We start from the raw sequence: 22156 nt of genomic DNA on the forward strand, positions 1-22156 counted from the left end.
GACTTCAGTTACTCAAATCTCAACTGCTCCCAGAGGTCAAATTGGTACTGTGTGACCCGTGGTCACCACTGTAAGTCACACTGTTAGCATGAACTATCTGCTTTGGCCCAAGTCCTGAGGTAAACAAAGACACCTTTAACATGCAGAATATCCAAGGGCTTAGAGGTTACCTCTTAGGAGCAGGTCAAGCACCAAACTTTTGGAACGTGTAGGGTTTAGACAACGCAGGCCTGCTGAGTCAACCCTTTACTGAATTTCTTACTGCAGCCAAAGGAAGGTTCTCATGGTCCTTTCCTTGGCATTTCAGTGACTTGGGTTTCAGGGGCTCTAGGTGTACTCCTGAGGTATGTGGGTGTATGTGGACCAAAGTGGGAGCTGCATGCGGGCCAGGGCAAGGTGTTCTGTGGGATTTGGAGGGCAGGCCCTTGTCTCATCCAGCCCGGAAGCCCAGACCAGCACCGGGGTACATGCTAACTGCCTGACTGATTGATTGGCCTGGGTGCCTGACCCCTGTGCCCTTAGGTGGTGCTGAGGACACTAACCTTCTCCTCTCCCCTCAGCATGGGCTGAGGCCCGTCCTGAGGACCAGTGGTCTGGAGACCTGGCAGAGCCGGCCAAACCCTTCACGGATGGAGCTCAGGTGAGCTATGAGTCCTCCAAAGTCATAGATGCCACATCTTGCCTACCACTCCCCCCCTGTGTCACAGGGTACTTGAATGTTTGTGGTCCCAGCGGGTAACGCCGGGACTTCCCCAGGAGGAGAGAGGGAATTGCTTATAGACGTTGACTGAGCGTACATGGGAAGAGGGCAGATCAGGCAAGGAGCATGTGTGGCCAGGGTCTCCTATCAGGTGAGTGGGCCACACCCTGGCCCTCTCTGCCCCTTGACTGTCATTCTTGGAGCTTCCTGAGAGACTGCAAAGCATGGGAACTCTTACAGTTTCCCTGTCCAGATCTACCCAAGGTGGGCTCAGCAGATGTTTTCTGTGAGTTAGTGGCATGTTGGGAACTCTTGGGGGAATAGCCAGGATGCTTCACTGTGAAATTCCAATGAGAAAGTAGTACAAAGTTGAGCTCCGAGAAATGCTTTTTCTAAAACAGGGTGCATGGTCTGCCTTGTAGAAGGATATGCAAGAATTAGGTTTCCCTGGCTGCCTCTGGGACCCTCCCCTGGTTCTGCAGTGGCCTGTCTGGGTTATTTCACCATGTCCATGTACGGTTGACCCTTAAATAGCATGGGCTTGAACTTTATGAGTCCACTTGTATATGGATTTTTTTTTTTGAAGATTTTATTTATTTGAGAGAGAGAGTGAGAGAGAGAGAGAGCACCCAAGCAGGGTCAGAGGCAAAGGGAGAAGCAGACTCCCCAGTGAGCGGGGATCCCGATGTGGGACTCCATCCCAGGACCCTGGGAACATCACCTGAGATGAAGGCAGACACTTAACTGACAGCCACCCAGGCACCCTGGATTTTTTTTTTTTCCTTTTAAAAGATTATTTATTTGAGAGAGAGTGAGAGCGAGAGCAAGAGAGAATGAGTGGGGTGAGCGGCAGGAGGAGAAGCAGGCTCTCCACTGAGTAGGGAACCCAGTGCGGGGCTTGTTCCCAGGATCGAGCCACCCAGGCACCCCTGTAATGTATTTTCTTTGTGCTTTTAATAACATTTTATTTTTTCTAGGTTTATTGTAAAAATACAGTGTATAATACATATAACATACAAAGTATGTGTTAATTGACTGCTTATGTTATCAGTAAGCCTTCCAGTCATCAGTAAGTTATTAGTAGTCAAGAGTTATAAGTGGATCTTGAACTGCTTGGTTGGGGGGGTGGTGTCCCCTAATTCCATGTTGTTCAAAGGTCAGCTGTTACCTCTAGCAAAACAGACAAAACAACACAAAGAAAAAACTGAGTTGATATCCTTAATTACATTGTTCAGGGTCTTGCAAGCTCAGAGCCATGAAAATGTGTTTTCTTGTAACTGAACAGCTTCTTGTTTTCCTCCTTGGCTGCCTGAAAACTCAGAGTTCAGTTTTATGAGCAATTGTTATAAATTCCTGTACCCAGCCACAGTGTTTTGAGGCACTTCACCCCCAACCTGTGAATTTTTGATTTCTGCCTTTGGTCTGACATCAGCTTGTGTATTGTGTTACGTTGGATCCCTCAGGAGGGGGGCTGGAGTAGGTGACTTCAAACAGTATGGCCATTGGGAGGCATTGTTGTAAAGTGGGAGTAGGTTTTCAGAGGCTTGCTGCATTACTGAGGCTGAAGTTCATTTAGTCCACCGGGGCCGGAATTCATCCAGTGGGAGGTGAGTTCTGTGGCCAAATGAGGGAGATTTATCAATGGTCTTTAACAGGTTTCATCCAAGCTTGTCTCATTTCCCACCAGTCAATGTCTTTCCCCCATTTTATAGCAGGTCAGAGCCAGGGCAGCAGTGGCATTGAAATCGGCAGGCCCAGGGCGGGAACATGCATATTCTTTAGCTGTGTCTGGAGAGGGTGATGCAGATGGAGCCTCCTCCACTGGTCGAGGTGGTCTTCAGACCACCCTGGCCAGAAGATCGCTCTGGAGAGGCCACCCAGTGCAACCCTGTGCCAAGGCACCAAGTGGGACTGCAAGGCTGTCAACCCTCAGGTGAAGCTTGAGGTGTTGGCAGTGCTTTGAAGCCAGAGAGAAGCTTAGTAGAATCAGGGAGGTGCTGGGACTGTCCACCTCCACTGTGGCTACCATTCTTGACAGCAAGGAGAAGATCCGAGTGAGTGTCTGGGCGGCCAACCTGCAGGTGGCCACCAGATTGACACGCAGCTGCAGTCTGGTGATGGAGAACGTGGAGTGGGTGGCGAGGCTGTGGGCACGACTGTGGCAGTTGTGCGCAGGTAGCTCGCCCTGCTGCGGAGAGTGATCTGGGAGGGTGGCTGCACACCATGGCTGTCGTTCAGCATGGGTGAGACTGGACTTTTCTGGAAGCAACTGCCTGCCAGGATGCTTCTTTCTCTGGAGGAGAAGTCAGCCGGGATGCAAAGCTGCCCGAGCTCTGATGCTGCTGCTTGGTGGCAACGTGGCTGGTGACTTCCAGCCGAAGCCGCTGCTGGTGTACCCCTCAGAGAACCTGCATGCCCTCAAGGGCTGCCCCAAGCCCAACCTGCCTGTGGCATGGCACTCACACAAGGGAGTCTGGGTGACCACGAGCCTCTCCCAAGAGTGGTTTGTGCACTTCTGGCCAGCCATGGAGAGGTACTGTGCCCCGTACGGCCTCCTGTACAAAGCACTGCTCATCATGGACAGTGCCCCTGGCCACCCTGGGAGCCTGGATGACCTTTCAGAACACGTGCGTGTGGGGTACATGCCCAAGAAAACCAGGGCCCTTGTCCGGCCCATGAACCAGGACGCTGTTGCCACCTTCAAGGCCTGTTGCCTGTGCAGGGTCTTCCGCCTGTTGGTGTTGTGGGTTTGAGGCAGGGACCACCAGCACTCAGTGGTCCTTGACTTCTGGCGAGAATACAGCATTCTAGACACTGTCTACGACATCTCTGAGTCCTAGGAGCAGGTCCGCCAGCGACACTGGATAGACGAAGGAAGCCGTGGCCCGAGCGCATTGGCGGGATGCCGGCAAGCTGCACGGGGATGCTCTACTGCAGACCCTAAGGGACATCACGGCAGTGGCCCACAGTATGGGTTTCAGACAGGTGACAGGCAGATGTGGTGGAGCTGCCGCAGAGCCCCAGCACAGACCTGTCCAGCAAGGAACTGATGAGACTGGAGCAGGAGCATACTGCTGGAGAAGAGGGCGAGGACATCCACCTGTCTTCCGGCGGCTCATGGCCAGGCATCTGGCCGTGCCTTTGGCACGCTTGGATGCTGGCCTGCAGATCATCAGTGACAGTGACCCCAACCTGGTGTGCAGCCTCAGAGTCTACATCACCAGCTGCTCTCGGGAGCTTTTCAAGGAGAAGAGAGGCCCCAAGTGGTGGTGGTGGGGGCAGTGGTTGGGAGCTCCAGGGACTCAGCATTTGGTTGGGGAGAGGGCTTCCTGATGGCTCCCTTTGCTTGTGTGGAAGTTGCAATGGCCTGAATTTTCCCATTTCATTATATTCCTCAAATGGTTTTTATCAGCAAATAATTTATTATTTCCAGTGAACTTCTCAAATACATGGCTTTAAAAGCCTTGATGAATTCTCAAGTGTGATATTTTTTGTGTTCTGGGTCCTTTGGAGGAAAGTGTACCAAGTTTCTTAGTGGAAGTCCTTGAGGAAGCCAGGCCCCCGAGTGTTCCTGTGCCTGTGCTCACTACAAAGAGCTCTCCTTCTGTTGAGTATGTGACTCTTAGAACTGTGTGGACATTCAGTGAGGAAAAGGGGTTTTGCTCGGCTTCTGGTCCTCTCATCTTTCTGCTGGGCTTAAGGCCCAGCAGACAGAAAAGGCTGACCCCAGATAAGCCTCCAGAGAGACAATGATAGAGTAGTTTTGGGTGGGAGGAGTATCTGGCCACACACCTCCCAGCTCTGTTCCTCTGGGGCCTTGGATGCTAATTGTCACCCTGCCCTGTTCTCTGAAATGATGTTGTGTCCCCACTGAGTGGCTGGGGAGAGAGAAGAGAGACTTCAGCCCATGGTGGATGAACTGGAGAGGCCGCATACCAGGCCTCGCAGCTCCTAGCAAGGGGCATCCTCATGGCTGTAGGTTTCTCTTGGGCAAAACTGTGTGCCAACTCTTCCTTTCTTCTTGTCTCCTCCCCTGCTCTCTCTGCCTTGTACCCCCTCTGTTTACTCATTTCCATTTGACTTCTGCCATGCCTCTTTGACTTTCAGAAGAAAGTGGCTTATGTGGGCATGGCTTATTCCAGACTGTTGGGGCCCATGATCAAAGGAACAAGACTGACACAAAGTGAAGGTCAAGCAAAGCTTTATTTCATGCCAAGCATCAAGAATCAAACTGACTGGTCAGGGCTGTCTCTTGCGAAAAGGTGACAACGACCCCAGCAAGGCTGCTCCCAATGTGGCCGCTCTGGACGAGGCTGCTCCCCAGACAGGGCTGCTCCCCAGACAGGGGCTGCTCCTGAGAGGCCACTCCCCGGGCAAGGCTGCTCCTGACTAGGCCGCTCACCGAGGAGGCCTCACGTCGAGGAAGCCGCTCCCGGAATGAAGCTGCTCCCCGGAATGACGCTGCTCCTGCAAGGCCGCTTGGCGAGGCCACAGCTCGGGGTGGCGGGGCCGCTGGCAGCTCTCACGGCTCTGATGGCTCTGATGGCTCTGACGGCTCTGACAGCTCTGACAAGAGCTCTGACGGCTCTTACAAGAGCTCTGACAGCTCTGACAAGAGCTCTGACAGCTCTAACAGCTCTTACAGCTCTGACGAGAGCTCTGGCAGCTCTGACAGCTCTTACAGCTTTGACAAGAGCTCTGACGGCTCTGACAGCTCTGACAAGAGCTCTGACAGCTCTGACGGCTCTTACAAGAGCTCTGACAGCTCTGACAAGAGCTCTATTTATTTGACAGACAGAGATCACAAGTAGGCAGAGAGGCAGGCAGAGAAAGAGGAGGAAGCAGGCTCCCCGCTGAGCAGAGAGCCCGATGCGGGGCTCGATTCCAGGATCCTGGGATCCTGACCTGAGCCGAAGGCAGAGGCTTTAACCCACTGAGCCACCCAGGCACCCCTAGGAGAGTCCACTCTTACAGTCTTTACCACCACTTCTTTTTTTTTTTTAAGATTTTATTTATTTGACAGACTGAGAGATCACAAGTAGGCAGAGAGGCAGGCAGAGAGAAGAGGAAGCAGGCTCTCAGAGAGCCTGATGCAGGGCTCGATCCCAGTACCCTGGGATCATGACTCAAACCGAAGGCAGAGGCTTTAACCCACTGAGCCACCCAGGTGCCCCATCACCACTTCTTATTTTTGACTGTCCCTGACACCCTCGTGCCTGCCCCAGAAGTTTGGGTCGGTATGGGTAGCTCCTATGCCCCCTTATTGGTGATTTTGGGGCGCAGGGAGGGGTGGGGTCGTGGAAAACGCTCAGCAAGTATCGCTACTGTTTGCCACACCTCTCCCCACACACTAGCCAACTTTCCTTCCCACTTATCAGAGAAGGGAAGCAAGGGTCTGAGGCCAGGGCCTTGGGGGAGCAGCACGGATGGGGCGGGCCACTCCATGGTGGGGCGTGGCCCCACGGACTGGGTGGGAGAGAGGCCAGCCACGACTCAGCTCAGGCGCGGGGCGGGCCCCGGATTTGGGGGTTGTGTTGGGACGGGAACAAAGGCAGGCGCAGAGACAAAGCCCCACGGACACCCAGCCCCCTTCAGGAACAAAGGCCACACCCCGCCTAGCCGGGCCAGACGCGCCTCCGCCGCCAGCACGCGTGGGCGCACGGCTCAGCGCGCAGGTTTTACGTTTGAACCCAGAGACGAAGAGGAGGACTTGGGGCCAGACCTGGGGCCGGCCAGCATGCTTTAAGCATCCTCTCAAAAGCTGACCTCCCCCTTCCTGCCCATCGTCTCCTTTAGCCTCGTCCTCAACTGGAGATCTCGGCACCGAGGAGCCCCGCAAAGGGGGCCTAGGCCCACCGCTGGACCGGCTCCGACGCACGCACCCCTCGAGCCTCCTTCGGGCCCGGGGTCTTTAGACAAGCTCCCCGCCCAGACTCTGCTCCCGCCTCAGACAGGATCGAACAGGAGCTCTCCGCCTGCACCGTAGGCCGCGCCTCCCGGCTCAGACCGGACTTCTCTCTCCGTCCCTGCCTGGCCCCCGGGATGCTTTCCCTAGACTCTGCGTCCTCCTCGGGACTCCCGCGACGAGGCTGTGTTTGTCTGACAGGATTCCCCACGGCTCACAGGCCTCGCTTTCCGCGTCGCACGGAATTCTCCCGCGACATTCAGCCTGGACCCCCTCCGCCCACGCCCCGATCCCGAGTCCGGCTGAGGCAGGACTCCTCCCTCGGATAGGACCCTCCCCACCCAGACTCTGCCTTCCCCTCCTGCGGGATTTCCCGTCCCGCTCCGCACCCCTCGCCCCGACTCGGCTTCGTGCCGTAGAATTGCCCCGCTGTGGGGGGTTCATTCCGTTCGCGCTCTTGGAAAAGCGGCTGCCTAAAAGGTGGGCAGGGGTCGTTTGTGGGGCCGTGGGACTCGCTGCTCTGGACCCCTTGGAATCTCTGCTTTGGGCAGGTTTCAGTGTTTGCCATGTTAAACAATAAAACGGTTAAAACCCAAAAGTCATCCACTTGGCTCAGAAGGGGACTTTCTCCTGGGACGGGGACCCCGCCGCCCCCTTCGCTCTCAACCCCGCCTCTCCCCAGCACGGCTGGGCGCGGCGACAGGAGACTTTTCCCGGCTTGGCCTAAGGGGCGGGAACTGAGGTCGCGGCGGGGACGGCCAAATCGCCTGCGCAGTACCGCGGCCAGGGGCTGCGGCTGGAGGGGGCGCCAGAGCGCGTAAAGGTGCGCGCGCCCCGCCCGCGTACGAGGTTGCGGCAGTGGCGTCACTAGCCCCACCCCTGCCGCACAGGCGGCGCTGGGGCAGCGTGGGCGGAGGTAGGAAGACCCGGCTCAGGCGCGTGCGTACTCGCGGTCTCGCCCGGGGCGGCCGGCCTGGGCCCCGCCCCCGAGCGCAAGACGCCCAGTGCGCCTGCGCGGCAGCGTCGGCGCCAGTTATTTCTGTCCCGCCCCCCGGCCGCGGCTCTTTCTGCGAGCGGGCGCGCGGGTGAGCGGTTGTTCCCGTGGTGCGTGGCGCTGTGTCTGGGCGGCCTTTGAGGAGAAGCGCGGTCGTCGGCGGCGGGAAGCTAGCAGGCGGCGGCCCGCGGGGCTTCCAGAGCGCCCCGCGCGCGGCGGGCGGTAGCCCAGGCGGCGCGTGGCGGCGCTCGGCCTCGCGGCGGCGGCGGCCCAGCCGTTGGCGGCCAACGCGTCTGCGCCTGCGCGGCGAGCCCCGCGGCCCCTCCTCCCCCCTGGGCGCCCCCGGCGGCGTGTGAATGGCGGCCTCGGCGGCGGCGGCCTCCGCGGCGGCGGCGGCGGCCGCCTCCGGCAGCCCAGGCCCAGGCGAGGGTTCGGCTGGCGGCGAAAAGCGCGCCGCCGCCTCGTCGGCCGCGTCTGCGGCCTCAGCCTCGGCCTCGGCGTCGTCACCCGCGGGGGGCGGCGGCGAGGCTCTGGAGCTGCTGGAGCACTGCGGTGTGTGCCGGGAGCGCTTGCGCCCGGAGAGGGAGCCTCGCTTGTTGCCCTGCCTGCACTCGGCTTGCAGTGCCTGCCTCGGGCCCCCGGCGCCCGCTGCCGCCAACAGCTCGGGGGATGGCGGTGCGGCGGGCGACGGCGCCGGTGAGTACGGTCGGGCCGCGGCGGCCCATCCCCCCACCCTGCAGGCTTTGATCCTGACTCGGCGTGGGCACTGGGGGTCCGTTCGCAGCATGGCGATGGCGGGGGATCGACTGAGCGAGAGGGATAGGGACCCGGATAGTGCGTGGCCGGATCGGGTATGGGCTGTGGGTTCTGGGCTAGGCGCAGAGAGGGGGTGTCTGCTTCAAGTGCGATGGAAGAAGGGGTTGGGTTCTTGCTTCCTAATGAGAGGATCTGGTCCCCTTTGGGATGAAGGTTGGGTCCAGTCAGGGGATGTGTTATAGCTTGTGGGTGAACTTGGAACAGTCTCTCTTCGTTTGTTTTTGGCAGTGGTGGACTGTCCTGTTTGCAAGCAGCAGTGCTTCTCCAAAGACATTGTGGAGAACTACTTTATGCGTGATAGTGGCAGTAAGGCTTCCGCAGACTCGCAGGACGCAAATCAGGTATGTCCTGCCCGGAAACCCTAAAGAGGCCTCGGGACATGGTACCAGTACATTCCAGACTGTATTCTCTTGCTACGAGGCTCTGGGCAGACTCGTGTAGGCTAGGTAAAGGCTGCATTTTGCTTTAAAGTTGTGTTATTTGGGGTGCAGTTGTGGACACGTTAGGAGGTTTTGTCTCTTGTTTTGCCTTTGCCCATCAGTGCTGCACTAGCTGTGAGGATAATGCTCCTGCCACCAGCTACTGTGTGGAGTGCTCTGAGCCGCTGTGTGAGACGTGTGTGGAGGCACACCAGCGGGTGAAGTACACCAAGGACCACACTGTGCGCTCCACTGGTATGCAAGGCAGAGGGGAAAGCCTTGGTTATCCTACGTTTGTTCTCAACTGTTTATGGCGCTGGTTATCAAGGATGGATGGGTCCTGGGCAGGTTTTTTGGAGGGTACCACTTGAAGGGTCTGAGGGCAGAACTCAGAAACGGGGAGTCTGGGGCTCAGGTGTGCAATCTCTCTGGGTCCAAGGGGAAGGGAAAAGGCAAGCTCATCAGGGACACCTCCCCGCCCGCAGACATACAGTGGATAAGACCCCTGTATGTGAAGGAGCTCCTGTATGTGTATGTATGTGGTGGAGGGGTGGGCCTGGCCTCCCTGGCAACTTCCGTTCAGACTCCAGGGGAAACGAAGCCTCTGGTTGCAAGGGCCCTCAAGACCATCACGGAGAGTGAGTCTGAGAAGTGTTTTAATTTTGGGTCACACACGTCTAACAGTTTAGCTGAGGAAGGTATTTGCGCAGTTTTCTGTAAGTGCTGGGGTTGGGACAGAAAAGGGCTTAGGAGTTTTCTGAGTTTATCTACTCTTTGTTCCAGAACTTTCTGTGAGTAGCTTTTTGGTAGTTAGGTTTTTGCTTCGCAGTCCTAGAGGATAGCATAGGCAGGAAGGTAAGGATGGAGGGGGTAGCTGTGGGGGCGTGAGGAATCAGGAACGAAGGGCAGGAATTTGTAGGAGGTCCTGGGTTCAGGCAAAGGACAGAGTGCAGGAGGTGGCATTGTTGGAGGACCCGTGGTCTGGCTGATTTGTGTCTCAGTCATATGTCTTGGGCAGGGATGGTATAGCCAGGGTGTTAATTGGGATTGAGTAGGAAAGAGGGATAGATGCTCTCAAGCAGCTTTGTGATGGTGACAGGTGGGGGGTGGGGTGGTGTGTACCAAGACTTCCCCCCGCAGAGGGGACCCGACACCTTTGTGAGGATTTTGGTCTGACATTTCAGCTCTCCTATCCTGAGAAGGCTTTGCAAGCCCTGGATCCCTTGTAGGCCTTTGGGTTATAAGAGGTCTGTGGACTTCTCTTCCTTCAGAGAGGGGAGGTCACCAAAGCATGGTTTTTAAGGGAGCTGTACTTGAATTGTGTCTCTAGTCCCTTATTTGCTTTCTGTCTGTGCCATCAACCAAACATTGTCTGTGTGCTTATAGCCAGAACTCCCTTTTCTGCCGGACAGAACGTGCTGCAGGTGGAGGAGGAATTGAGCCCAGTGGGGATTTTCAAGGTGGAGGAGCTCTCCAGTGGGTTCAATTGGGGAAGGTTTTAGTAGCCAGAATAGCAAGTGGGAGTTCCCTGCCAGTCTTCAGACTTTGTTGTCCAGGTCAGAAGCTGGGAGGAGGGAGTTGTTCTCCAGGTCAGGCTTGGGGCAGAGTGTTTTGAGAGGAAGGATTTGGGCCTATAGGCCTGTGCTTTTCTCTGGCCACTGCTACAGGGCCCTTGAGTTTTCCCAAAGGCAGCCCAGGGTTGCAGGACAGGCAGGAAGTGAGGCCTTAAGTTTTGTTTATTGCTTAAGATGGCGGTAGCTGAGGATGAGGTTCAGCCTCATGGTTTCTACTCCCCAGGGCCAGCCAAGTCACGGGACGGTGAGCGCACAGTGTACTGCAACGTGCACAAGCACGAGCCCCTTGTGTTGTTCTGCGAGAGCTGTGACACCCTCACCTGCCGGGACTGCCAGCTCAATGCCCATAAGGACCACCAGTGAGTACTGGGAATTCTGGTGGGTGCTGCCTGTTCCTTCCCATGTTCAGCACCCAGGCTCTCTTTTGTCTGCTGTCAGATACCAGTTCCTGGAAGATGCAGTGAGGAACCAGCGCAAGCTCCTGGCCTCGCTGGTGAAGCGCCTCGGGGACAAGCATGCAACGCTGCAGAAGAATACCAAGGAGGTTCGCAGCTCGTAAGTGTGGAAGCCAGGACCGCAGTTGGGGGCAGGCCGGGGGAGCATCTTTCTGACCTGGTTCGCCCTGCCCCCTCCAGGATCCGCCAAGTGTCTGACGTACAGAAGCGTGTGCAGGTAGACGTTAAGATGGCCATCTTGCAGATCATGAAGGAACTGAACAAGCGGGGCCGTGTGCTGGTCAATGATGCCCAGGTACACCCTGTCTGAGCGGGGGAGGGGATTCTGGGTCCCCTCTGCTGGCTGCCGACTGCCATCTGTGATGGGAGGGCCTTGGGGACTGGCATCTCCGTTGGCTGTTGATGCCATCTTTGATGTCTTCTTTTTTTCACTGCTTCTCTTCTCTACCTGCAGAAGGTGACTGAAGGGCAGCAGGAGCGCCTGGAGCGACAACACTGGACCATGACCAAGATCCAGAAGCACCAGGAACACATCCTGCGCTTTGCCTCCTGGGCTCTGGAGAGTGACAACAACACGGCCCTGCTGCTCTCCAAGAAGCTGGTGTGTTCTGGTGGGCACCCAGGTGGTGGGTTCCAGGCAGGTGCCACTCAGCACCCTGCAGCCGTGTTTGCTATGTGTTCATGCACTGCTCCATCTGCAGATCTACTTCCAGCTGCATCGGGCCCTCAAGATGATTGTGGACCCTGTGGAGCCACATGGCGAGATGAAGTTCCAGTGGGACCTTAATGCCTGGACCAAGAGTGCAGAGGCTTTTGGTGTGTTCTTTTGTTAACCTGCTGCATATTGGTACCATTCCAGAAAGTGGGTGTTTTAACGCTGATTTTATTTCATTTTTGCAGGGAAGATTGTGGCTGAGCGTCCTGGCACCAACTCAACAGGCCCTACATCCATGGCCCCTCCTAGGGCTCCAGGGCCCTTGAGCAAACAGGGCTCTGGCAGTAGCCAGGTGAGTTGGGGTTCGGGGGGGCTGGTAGGAGAGGGAGGGGCACGGGGTCCTATGGGACACCTGCCCACTGAGGTCTGCCTACTTTGCCCACAGCCCATGGAGGTGCAGGAAGGCTATGGCTTTGGCTCAGGTGAGTACCTTGTAGGTGGGAGAGCTTCAGTGCTTTAGGTCTATCCCTAATCTACTGTCTCTTTCTCTTCCCTGAGCAGACGATCCTTACTCAAGTGCAGAGCCGCATGTGTCAGGTGTGAAGCGGTGAGTTTGGCTGTCCTTTGGTTTAGCCAGGTGGGCATAGGGATGGGTGTGCTAACGCCGTGCTGCACCTGAACCCACAGGTCCCGCTCAGGTGAGGGCGAGGTGAGTGGCCTCATGCGCAAGGTGCCACGGGTAAGCCTCGAGCGCTTGGACCTGGATCTCACAGCTGATAGTCAGCCACCAGTTTTCAAGGTCTTCCCAGGCAGCACCACTGAGGATTACAATCTCATCGTTATTGAGCGTGGTGCGGCAGCTGCTGCTGCTGGACAGCCTGGGACTGCTCCACCTGGGGCCCCTGGGGCCCCGCCACTGCCTGGCATGGCCATAGTCAAGGTGAGCCTGCCTCAAGTGATTGTGACTGGGAGATGAACACCTGTCTGCACCCTGCCGAACACCTCTTACTACCTCCTTGCAGGAGGAAGAGACAGAGGCTGCCATTGGAGCCCCGCCTACTGCCACTGAGGGCCCTGAGACCAAGCCTGTGCTGATGGCCCTGGCGGAGGGCCCTGGCGCTGAGGGCCCCCGCCTGGCCTCACCCAGTGGCAGCACCAGTTCAGGTCTAGAAGTGGTGGCTCCAGAGGGCACTTCAGCCCCAGCAGGTGGCCCAGGTGCCCTGGACGACAGTGCCACCATCTGCCGTGTCTGCCAGAAGCCAGGCGATCTGGTCATGTGCAACCAGTGCGAGTTCTGCTTCCACCTGGACTGCCACCTGCCTGCCCTGCAGGATGTGCCAGGGTGCGAGGCTGGTGTGGGGCCTGTGCAGGGTGGAGGGCTGGGCCAGGTTCTTTGCAGCTCCTCATTCTCCTTCCATCCAGGGAGGAGTGGAGTTGCTCTCTGTGCCATGTGCTGCCCGATCTGAAAGAGGAAGATGGCAGCCTGAGCCTGGATGGTGGTGATAGCACCGGTGTGGTGGCCAAGCTTTCGCCAGCCAACCAGCAGGTGAGGGTGGGGGCCTACTCCCTCGGGAGTTGTTCAGTAACCCTACCCGCCTGTGGCTCTGATGTCTCTTGTCCTGTCCATAGAAGTGTGAGCGTGTCTTGCTGGCTCTGTTCTGTCATGAGCCCTGCCGGCCCCTGCACCAGCTGGCTACTGATTCCACTTTCTCCCTGGTGAGTTTTGGGACTTAAAGGGAGGGTGTGGGGTGGGTAACTGCCTGGTCTCACCTTCAGCTTGTGGCTTTTGTCTACAGGATCAGCCTGGTGGCACCCTGGACCTAACCCTGATCCGTGCCCGTCTCCAGGAGAAGTTGTCACCCCCCTATAGCTCCCCCCAGGAATTTGCCCAGGATGTGGGCCGCATGTTTAAGCAATTCAATAAGCTGACAGAGGTGAGCTTGGGGAGAATGGGGTTGGGGGTAAGGCGAGGGGAGGTGGGAGGAGGGAGAGCTAGGACCCATCCCGTGCGATCTGCCCGGCTTAGGACAAGGCAGACGTGCAGTCCATCATCGGCCTGCAGCGCTTCTTTGAAACTCGCATGAACGAGGCCTTTGGTGACACCAAGTTCTCAGCTGTGCTGGTGGAGCCCCCGCCGCTGAGCCTGCCTGGTGCTAGCCTGAGTGCCCAGGAGCTATCCAGTGGTCCTGGTGATGGTCCCTGAACCTGTGGCTGCTTAGGCCAACCCGGCCTGACTCTGTTCTCTGTCCTGTCAAATCTGCACCCCCCTCCCCCTGCCCCCAGCCTCCCCCTCTGGTGGCCTGGCTCCTACTTCTTGGTGGCCCCATCCCTCAGCCCCTCACGATATGGTTTTTACTTATGTGGATTTAATAAAAACTTCACCAGTTCCTCATGCCTTTGTTGGTGGGGGCGGTGGTCCTGGGGCCTGGTCTTTGCAATTCCCTCACCATGCCCTGGTGGATGGAGTAGGTGTGGGGCAGTCCTTTTCAGCCGTTTTGGTGTCCAGGGAGTAGGAGAATGTCTCTCTCCTTGCCCTTCCAATGTGGAGTGTGCCTCAGGTGGGTGGGAGGGTTGCATGGGGCACATGCTGGAGGGTTTGGGGAGCCCCTGTAGGTGGTAGTGCTTAGGCTGCTCTGGGCAGGCAGGGTGTAGCCCCAGATACATGCTGTGTGGTGGCCAGTCTACCTAAGTGCTTCCTGGACTAGGGTGTAACCATTTCTCACAGTCAGCACCACAGAGCTGGGTGGGCTGAGGATCCCTGGCAGAAAAGCCCAGACTTCAGGGTATCTGTGAAGCCCACTGTCTTGGAGGTGTTAGGCTCTAGAGGCCATGAAGCTCCTAAACCCTGAACATCCTAGAGACACTTGACCTGTTCACTGCCACAAACTGGGAAGCAGTCCAGCCTTCCTTATCGTATACCCCAGTGCATCTGGCATTTGGGCTTTTGCCATGCATGTCAGTTGCCTTTTTACCAAACCCTGTATGTGAACTCTGTGCCAAGGGACCCCAGCCTGGCCCAAATCAGGCCAGTCACACAGGCCTAGGAATTAGTGTCCAATCTTTTATTACAGAAGAAGTACAATGAAACTGTTGGGCATCCACTGCCCACCTCCCACCCGGGGTTGGTATAGGGTGATCAGTCCCTCCGCAGGTTCTTGAGCCGCTCCTCCAGGTCTGCATCGGCATCTACTAGGGCTGAGGCTGCGGCCTCTGCTTTCTTCCCACTGGCAGCCACACTGAGTGAGCCTCCGGTGGAGGGGAGGTCTACAGAGAGTGGGGGTTAGGAGAGCTCCTGTAGAAAGGAATAATGCTGGGAGCAGGGGGGTCAGGGGTTGTGTCTGGACTGCTGGGTGGGACGGGGCCCAAAGTTTGGTGCACTCACTTGACAGCTCGTCTGTCAGGCTCAATCCCAGCTCGTCCAGGACCTGGGACACAACAGCGTCACTTGGGAAGAGAGAAGAACTTTATGAGGGCCAGGCATGTGCGAAGACCAGACGTCCGTCCCCATTCTCCCCATACCTGGTGTCCCCCCTAACCTTTCTTCTTCATCTTCCTCATCACCCATGGCATCATCAATGGCATCATTCATCATCTCCTCTTTCATGTCCATGATCTCAGCCTGCCGCTCAAATTCCATCATGATCTTCTGGATCTGAGGCAACTTCAACTGGAAGTAGGGTGTGGGGAGGGTTAGTTGGTTGTTAGTTGTGGGGGAGAAGGGGGATTAGGAGAGGCGCACCTGTCTGTTCATGGTGCCCATGGCTTTGGTGACCCCCTTCATAGCTTGCGCCATTGAGTTGTTAGACTTCAGTGTCTGGATCTTCAGGGACACAGCCTGGATGTTGGCCCGCATCAACACAAATTTACGCACGTAACGCCGAGTGCGCACCAGGTCTTTTGCCATGATACGCACAGCATCCTGAGGAGTGAACAAAGATGATGGAGTGAGCCAAGGGAAGATGCTTGTTCTCCATGCACCATTCCAGCTGATGCTCTTGGACATTTACATGTGATCCCTGCCCCCCCCCCTCCTCCCAACCTCATCCTTACGCTTCTTGGGTCATCACTCCACAGGCCCCTTTGTACACTACCTCTCTGACAACCCAGACTCTCGAAGAAACACTGGATTCACTATACATAGGGACCCTTTTTCCTCCATATATCTAGAGTCCCTGGACTTAGAATTTCGATCCTGGCCGAAGAGTTTGTCTCTCCCTCCACCTCAACAGGCTCATACTGCAAGCACTTTATTCCAAATAGAAATCTATCCATAGCTTAACTTTTGACTAACCCAAATGTCTTCCTTGCCTTGCCTATCCTGGGAAATGGAACCTCTTCAACCCACCTCCTTCGATTCAAACTCTTGTCACCTGTCACAGGCTCTGCTCCTTACTGATTCAGGCTGTCTCTATTACTTTTACTAACCTCCATGTCACAGTGAATTCCAGGCCACATCTCTCTTGCATTAAACCCTTTGACTCAGCTCCCATTGTAGCCCATGATTTCAAATGGTCTGGTCTACTTGTGTAGTCTGAACTATCACTCCCTTATGGAACATTTGCTGCCTCATCTGTTTGACATTTTGGTTGCTTAGATCTTCACAGGCTCATTCTCTTAATATCACCTAGAAGGCAGCCTTTCTGGATACCCAAAATATCCGCTCACCCTTAATTTCTCTCAAAGCACCTGTTGGTGTCCTGTCATGTTCCATTGTTAGAGTGGTACCTGATGAAACCACAGCACCTAACCGTGTGTCCCAGCCTGTGCCCAACTGAGCTCACCATCTGGCCCTGCTTGGCCATCTTCTTGATGTCTGCGATGATTTTCTTCTCCTGGGTCTCTAGCTTCTGTCGCTCACGGTCCAGCTCTCGCATGGCACGGTTCAGGGCTCGTTGATTCTGCCTCAGCAGCTCCTCTGGTGTCTTCCGGCGCCCAAATAACAAATCCATGGTAGCAGGAGCCCACCAGTGGACCTGTGACAAGTGTGAAGCCTAGGTGCAAAGTGGTGTGGAGCCCACAAAAAGGGCAAGAAGCAGAGCCAAGATCACAATGTGTATTTGGGGGGGTTAATAGGGGGAACTTGCAAAATGCGAAGGGGTAAGCAGAGAGAGGAAAGGTTAATGGAAAGCCCAAACCTAGCCTGGAACACTGAAGTAGCCCCACGAGTAAAAGTGGGGCCAGCATCCCTTACTCTCTCTCTGCCTACTTGTGATCTCTGTCAAGTAAATAAATAAAATCTTTTTTAAAAAGGGTGGGGGCGCCTGGGTGGCTCGGTGGGTTAAAACCTCTGCCTTTGGCTCAGGTCATGATCCTGGAGTCCTGGGATCAAGCCCCACATTGGGCTCTCTGCAAAGCAGGGAGCCTGCTTCTCTTCCTCTCTACCTGCCTCTCTGCCTACTGGTGATCTCTGGCAAATAAAATCTTTAAGGAAAAAACAAAAACAAAAAAAACAAACAAAAACCGGGGCCAGCAAAATCTGAAAGTCATCCGCCACCCCAGCCCTTCATCATAGTGTCCCAAAGGAGGTTCAAGGCTTCAGCCTCTCCAGACCATAGTAAGGCCCTGGAGTCTGATGGACTAAGAATGGAAATGGTTGTGTCAGGGTGCACTGGGAGCATGTTGGAACCTGAGTGGCAAGGATAGGGCAAACGTGGGGGCCCCACGGGATGGCAAGGTAGGTGGAGGGTCTGAGTGCCAAGAACAAAGTGGATATAGGGGTTCTGAAGCTGACAACATATGAATTAGCATTCGGATTGTGGGGAGGTCTGAATGGGGAGGCAACCTGGGTGCGAATAATATGTTTGTGGGGCACTGGAGCACCCGGTACACTAAGGACATGATGGATGCTGGGGAGCTCTAAGGATCTGGAAGAATCTGGGGTCCTCATGGGCCCCGGTACACCTGGAACGGGATAATGGGCGATGGGGCGCCTTGTTCATCCAGGACAGAACCTGGAGGGCGCTGGGAGGCCCGCACACCGAGAGCAAGGTGCCTCGATGATGAGGCTAGGGTCCCGTGGATGGGCGAGGCAGTCGACACCCCGGCGTCGAGGCCCTCGTATGCCGTCGCCCACGCACCCACCCGGGACCCGCGGCCCGGCAGGGGCCACTCACCGGAGCCGGGAAGGAATCCGCTTCCGCTTCCGGGTTACGCTCCTCTCTCGGCTTTCAGGCGCACCCACCAACGATAGCCCCTCGGTTCTTTCTGTCGTCGCCGCCGTTTCCGGAAGAAACGGTCTGACGTCACAAGCTCCACCGGCACCCGGATCGATGGGCGGGGATAAGATCGCGCGTGCGCAAGCAGGCCGTCGTCCAGGCGCATGCGCACCACCTTCCGTCTCTCTCGGGCCCGCCTGAGAGTGTTCCACAGGTTCTAGCTGACCCAGTCCTGGGACCCCAGTCCCGCTGCGTTGATGCATCTTCGGGCGCCTTCCGTCCGGCCACCCCAGAGGTCCCGCATCCCACCACCGAACCCACTAGAGGGCCCAGCTCATCCGACGGACACCGTTTCCCTAATGTTTCTAGATCTCAGGCACCTGGTAGCACCAGGGAGGGTTCTTGGTGGGCCCACTCGGGGCAGGAGGAGGGCAGAGCTGGAGATGGCACGGACTTTCTTCTATACTGCCTTACCAAGCACGAAGTGAGTGGTTACTGGTTCTGCCCCTCGCTGGTCACACACTGGGATTCATCCCACACAGCCTGAGGCTTGGGATGTTGTCCCCCATTACCCCCCAGGCTGTTTCAGGCACTGGGGAGCTTGCTGAGGGGTGCCCCAGTACCACTTGTAACCACACATCTCCCACCACTCTTGCTGCAAGAGCTCTGGTGGACATCACCTGCCCCTCCCACCCCCACAGAAGGAAGAGGCAGAGGCCATGCAGTAACATTCCCCTTTAATAGCCTGGTGGGACCTCCAGTGGTGGAGGGGTGGAGTGCCCCAGCCCCAGCCACCCAGTCCCCTTAGCCACCCACCCCAGAGCCCAGAGTGGGGGGCTGGACAGCACCCAGCTGGGGGCTAGACAAGCCAATTCATTTCCCATCGCTGAGCGGGTCGGGGTAGGCAGCGCCGACCTTAATCACATGGTGGTTAAAAAATAATAACTAGGAGCGGGTGGCAGGGAGGGGAGGCAAGGCCAGGGCATGGGATTCCCCCACCGGCCACCCCATGCCCCCCACCTGTGGCCCCCAATAAATATTTGCAGGGGACGCCGGGGCTGGTGGCCCTGGCAGGGGTGGGTGTGCGCCAACCCTATTTCAGGCAGCGCTCGAAGTAGGTGGAGCCGATATAGCCACCTCTCATGGAGCGCTGCACATTCTGCTCAAACAGCCGCCGGTTGTTCTGCAGGACCTCGGCGGCCTCCTTGTTCAGTGGGTCTTCGGGGTTGGGCTCCTGTGGCCGGTATGGGTGGGGGTCAACAGGCCCTAAGAGCAGAGAGGGCCAACCTTCCCCAGCCTCACCCACCCACCCTTACTCACCAAGAAGAGATACTGCAGGCCATAAATTATGGAGTTTATCGTAAGGACTGGCTTCCAGTCCTCTCTGTGGACAGAGAATCAGGGTCAGGGGCTGGTGAGTGGACTGCCAACCACAGAGCCTGCTGGGACTGAACTGGTCAGGCCCAGGGCACAGGATGGTGCAGATATGAGAGGCTAGGAGGAGAGCACACAGCAGGATAGGCCAGGGAGAAGGCTAAGGTCGAGACTTAAGGAAGAAAATGTGGAGATGAAAAGATAGAAAAACACAAAACACAAGAGGGAGGGAAGGGACAGAGACCCGTGCAGTCTAAAGTCAGGGCCCTCACCTGAGGATGTTGAGGCAGACATTGCCCTCGAGGTCAATGTTAGGATGATAGACCATCGTCTCACACTTCACCTTGGGGGGATCATGTGGGTAACCCTGGCCCACCTGGCTCCAAGAAGAGAGAGAAGATAGAGAGGCACCCTAGCAGTGCCTGGCTGGGGCAAGCCTCAGCTGTTGCCTCTATCCCTCTATCCCTGTGCACCCGGGACTCACCTTAAAACTGAACACAAACTTTCCACTCTTGTAGAAGCCCTGTGAGGAGAAAGAGAAAAAGTCTTAGGACACCATCCTGCAGGGCCTGACACATAAACCAGCTCTCCTAATTCCAGGTGTTCCCCCGCCCAGCCCCCTGGCCCATGCCTGGGAGTCCAGCTGAATGTGCCCTTACCTCATCAGGACAGATAACCAGCTTGAAGTTGAGGAGATCGTCTGGATCTGAGAAGCTGATGTCACACGTCTTGGGCAGGTTCAGCTCGTTTATGTCTGGGTTTGCAAAGCAGAGAAGCAGAACAAGGAGAGGGAGAGAGGAGAGCACTCAGAGTAGGTGCAGGTGCCGGCATAGCACCCAGGCCTCCTCTACCATCCTCAAGGCTCTGTCCCGGCTGTGCCCCACAGCCCCAATCCTCTCCCTGCTCTTTCTGCTTCCTAGTCTCCAGCCAGACTCTTCTAGGTCCATAGCACGCCTCAAACATGCATTTTCAACTGTGGCTATGCTGTATCTCCTGGTCCAGGGTAAGTTCCAACTCTTTTGAATCCATAGCCTCAAGTCTCAGCACCCAACATCTGGGTACCCAGCTCCAAATGCCCCCATCCCTGTGTGGCCGCCAAGAGCCTCCAACTACCCCAAACACCAGGATCCTCAGCCATACCTCCATTTTCTAGTGGATAATGCTGGTCCCCTCCTGTCCACCCAAACTCAAGGACCCTGCCCCGCCATCATCTCCTCACCAATCCTGTCCCCACTGATCCTCCTCTTCTCTGGTTGTCACCCTAAATTCAGGGATCCATCCGACCCTCAGACACATGAATTCCCATTCCTGTAACCCTCTAAGCAGCCTCTAAGATTCCCAGCACCTCCAGCATAATACTCTAAAAAATGCAATCCTACTCCCATCTCCAATCCCTGGCACACACTGTTCTTCCTTCCTCCACGTGTCACCCCAAACTCCAACTTGCCATGTGACCCCCCAGACCCACAAATCGCAGTGCCCGAAACTGATTACACTCCATCTCACTTTCAGAGTCCCCAAGACCCCAACATACTTCACTAAATCCTCTCCGATTCCTATCCCCAGTCCTCAGTCTCCCATCCAATCTCCTCTGCCTATCACCCATGTTCCTGTCTGACCCCCAGACTCTGTGGAGTCTCCAGCTTCCTGCACGCTCTCCACTGCCTAACTCTCCGATTCTCGGTCACTAATGGAAGGCGTCTGGCTTTCTGGGTATCCTAAGTGCCCCACATTCGGGCCCTATCTTTGACCCCCCCTCCCCCGTGACTGCATTACTCCTGATCTTCCATCACACCGACACCCACCCTAACCTCCGACCCCCGGTGATTGCATTAACCCACTCCTGACTCCTACATCACCTCACCCCAGGCGCTGACCTCCGACCCCCACTCCCATCCTCCGACCCCCTACCCTTCTGGATCCGCAGCTGCGCAGCCGACGCCTTCTTGCTGCTGCCCTTGGTGCCGCCCGCCGACTCCTCCTCCTTCTTCTGCTGCTTCAGCGAGAACAGCTTGATCATCCTGCCGCCGCCGCCGCTGCCGCCGCTGCGGGGCCCGGGACCCCGGCCACCCGGCCCCCTGCCGCCGCCCGCGCCGCCTCCGCCACTCGAACCCGCCTTCGCGGCCTCCTCCGCTGCTGCCGCCGCCCGCCCGGCCTGCCGCGCCGCTCCGCGCCCACCGCGCGGCCCGCGTCGGCTCCCGTAGTCCGGCTCCGGCCTGGCCCGGCGCCTCGGTCTCGCTCGGCGGCGGTCGGGCCGACTCGGCTGTTCTCGGGCCTACTCGGCCCCGCCCCCACCCGGCCGCTCCCTCCTCCCCCTCGCCCGCTTAGGTCCCCTGAGGCTCAGCTGCGGCCGCGCCGCCTGTCTGTTTACTCGCTACCACCGCGAGGGGGTGCGGCTCGAGGGGAAGGAGGAGGCGGCGGCCGCGGTGGCGGCTGCCGTGTACTGGAAGAGGCTCGGCTTCCGCGGCAGCAGCAGCTTCGGCGCGGAGGTTCGCAACGGCCTCGGGCGCCCCACCGCTTCGGATATTTCCGCCGCTTGCCCACTTCGGCTCTTCTCGCCCGGCCTGCGCTGTGCGCCTGCGCAGCCGCCGCCGCTGCCACCGCTGCCGCCACCGCCGCCCAGCGTTGCTCCGCGATAGGTCTTGATATTCGGACTTGTTCGGCTGGTCTCGGGTATTTCCGTTCGTGCAGGCCGTCCCGCGGTCATTTCCGGGGACGCTCGCAGGTCCACGCATGGGCGGTGCCGCCGCCATCTTTAAGTAGGGCAGATGCAGGTCTCTCGGCTCGCAGTCCGCTTGTGCAGACTGCGGCGTGGGTGGGTCCTACGAGGCCTTGCCCCAGGAGATCATAGTGGCAGGGTGATCACGGCGGGCTGGAGGCCGGGCGAGGCCATAGGCTTTGCCCAAAGAGGGCGGGGTCGGGCGCCCTCGGTGTCTCATCGCAAACGCCACGCACGCGCGGAGATTCTGGCTGAGGTAAACTAGCAAATAAAATGTGTATCGTGCTAGAGAGTGGTAAGCACTTCGGGGGTTGACACGCGTGGACACTGGCTAGGACGTGGGGCGGGGGCCCTCTCGGAGTCGGGCCCGAGTTCCCGCGGAGACGTCCT

General features: G+C 57.3%; 3 protein-coding genes across 5 annotated transcripts; 1 reads left to right on the top strand and 2 right to left on the bottom strand.

Annotated features, from left to right (window-relative positions):
• Positions 1-7670: 7670 nt before the first annotated feature.
• LOC111139850 (transcription intermediary factor 1-beta) lies at positions 7671-13910 on the top strand. 2 transcript variants are annotated; one of them, XM_022492264.1, is made up of 17 exons: positions 7671-8295; positions 8644-8756; positions 8957-9089; positions 10632-10767; positions 10847-10963; positions 11044-11158; positions 11318-11464; positions 11565-11679; positions 11764-11870; positions 11964-12000; positions 12077-12125; positions 12206-12458; positions 12541-12860; positions 12941-13064; positions 13148-13234; positions 13315-13452; positions 13545-13910. In XM_022492264.1, the coding sequence occupies exons 1-17, from the start codon at positions 7956-7958 to the stop codon at positions 13719-13721; spliced, it is 2508 nt and encodes an 835-aa protein (XP_022347972.1). In that variant the 5' UTR covers positions 7671-7955; the 3' UTR covers positions 13722-13910. The 2 variants fall into 2 exon arrangements, with proteins under 2 accessions (XP_022347972.1, XP_022347970.1); XM_022492262.1 differs by having other exon boundaries at positions 12080-12125.
• A 659-nt stretch (positions 13911-14569) lies between these two features.
• On the bottom strand, positions 14570-18330 carry LOC111139852 (charged multivesicular body protein 2a). Of its 2 annotated transcripts, none has more exons than XM_022492265.1 (6): positions 17632-18330; positions 16300-16509; positions 15258-15437; positions 15055-15185; positions 14901-14962; positions 14570-14782 (listed from the first exon to the last, which is right to left on the bottom strand). In XM_022492265.1, exons 2-6 carry the CDS (start codon positions 16465-16467, stop codon positions 14655-14657), a joined length of 669 nt encoding a protein of 222 aa, XP_022347973.1. In that variant the 5' UTR covers positions 16468-16509; positions 17632-18330; the 3' UTR covers positions 14570-14654. The 2 variants fall into 2 exon arrangements, with proteins under 2 accessions (XP_022347973.1, XP_022347974.1); XM_022492266.1 differs by having other exon boundaries at positions 14575-14782; positions 16300-16491.
• A 63-nt stretch (positions 18331-18393) lies between these two features.
• LOC111139853 (NEDD8-conjugating enzyme Ubc12) lies at positions 18394-21165 on the bottom strand. Its single transcript, XM_022492267.1, has 6 exons — positions 20959-21165; positions 19707-19801; positions 19532-19570; positions 19320-19423; positions 18994-19057; positions 18394-18907 (listed from the first exon to the last, which is right to left on the bottom strand). The coding sequence occupies exons 1-6, from the start codon at positions 21065-21067 to the stop codon at positions 18767-18769; spliced, it is 552 nt and encodes a 183-aa protein (XP_022347975.1). The 5' UTR covers positions 21068-21165; the 3' UTR covers positions 18394-18766.
• Between the last annotated feature and the right edge of the window lie 991 nt (positions 21166-22156).

The sequence above is a fragment of the Enhydra lutris genome, unplaced genomic scaffold (assembly GCF_002288905.1).
Source record: "Enhydra lutris kenyoni isolate GAN:26980312 unplaced genomic scaffold, ASM228890v2 scaffoldscaffold122, whole genome shotgun sequence".
Taxonomy (NCBI): Eukaryota; Metazoa; Chordata; class Mammalia; order Carnivora; family Mustelidae; genus Enhydra; species Enhydra lutris.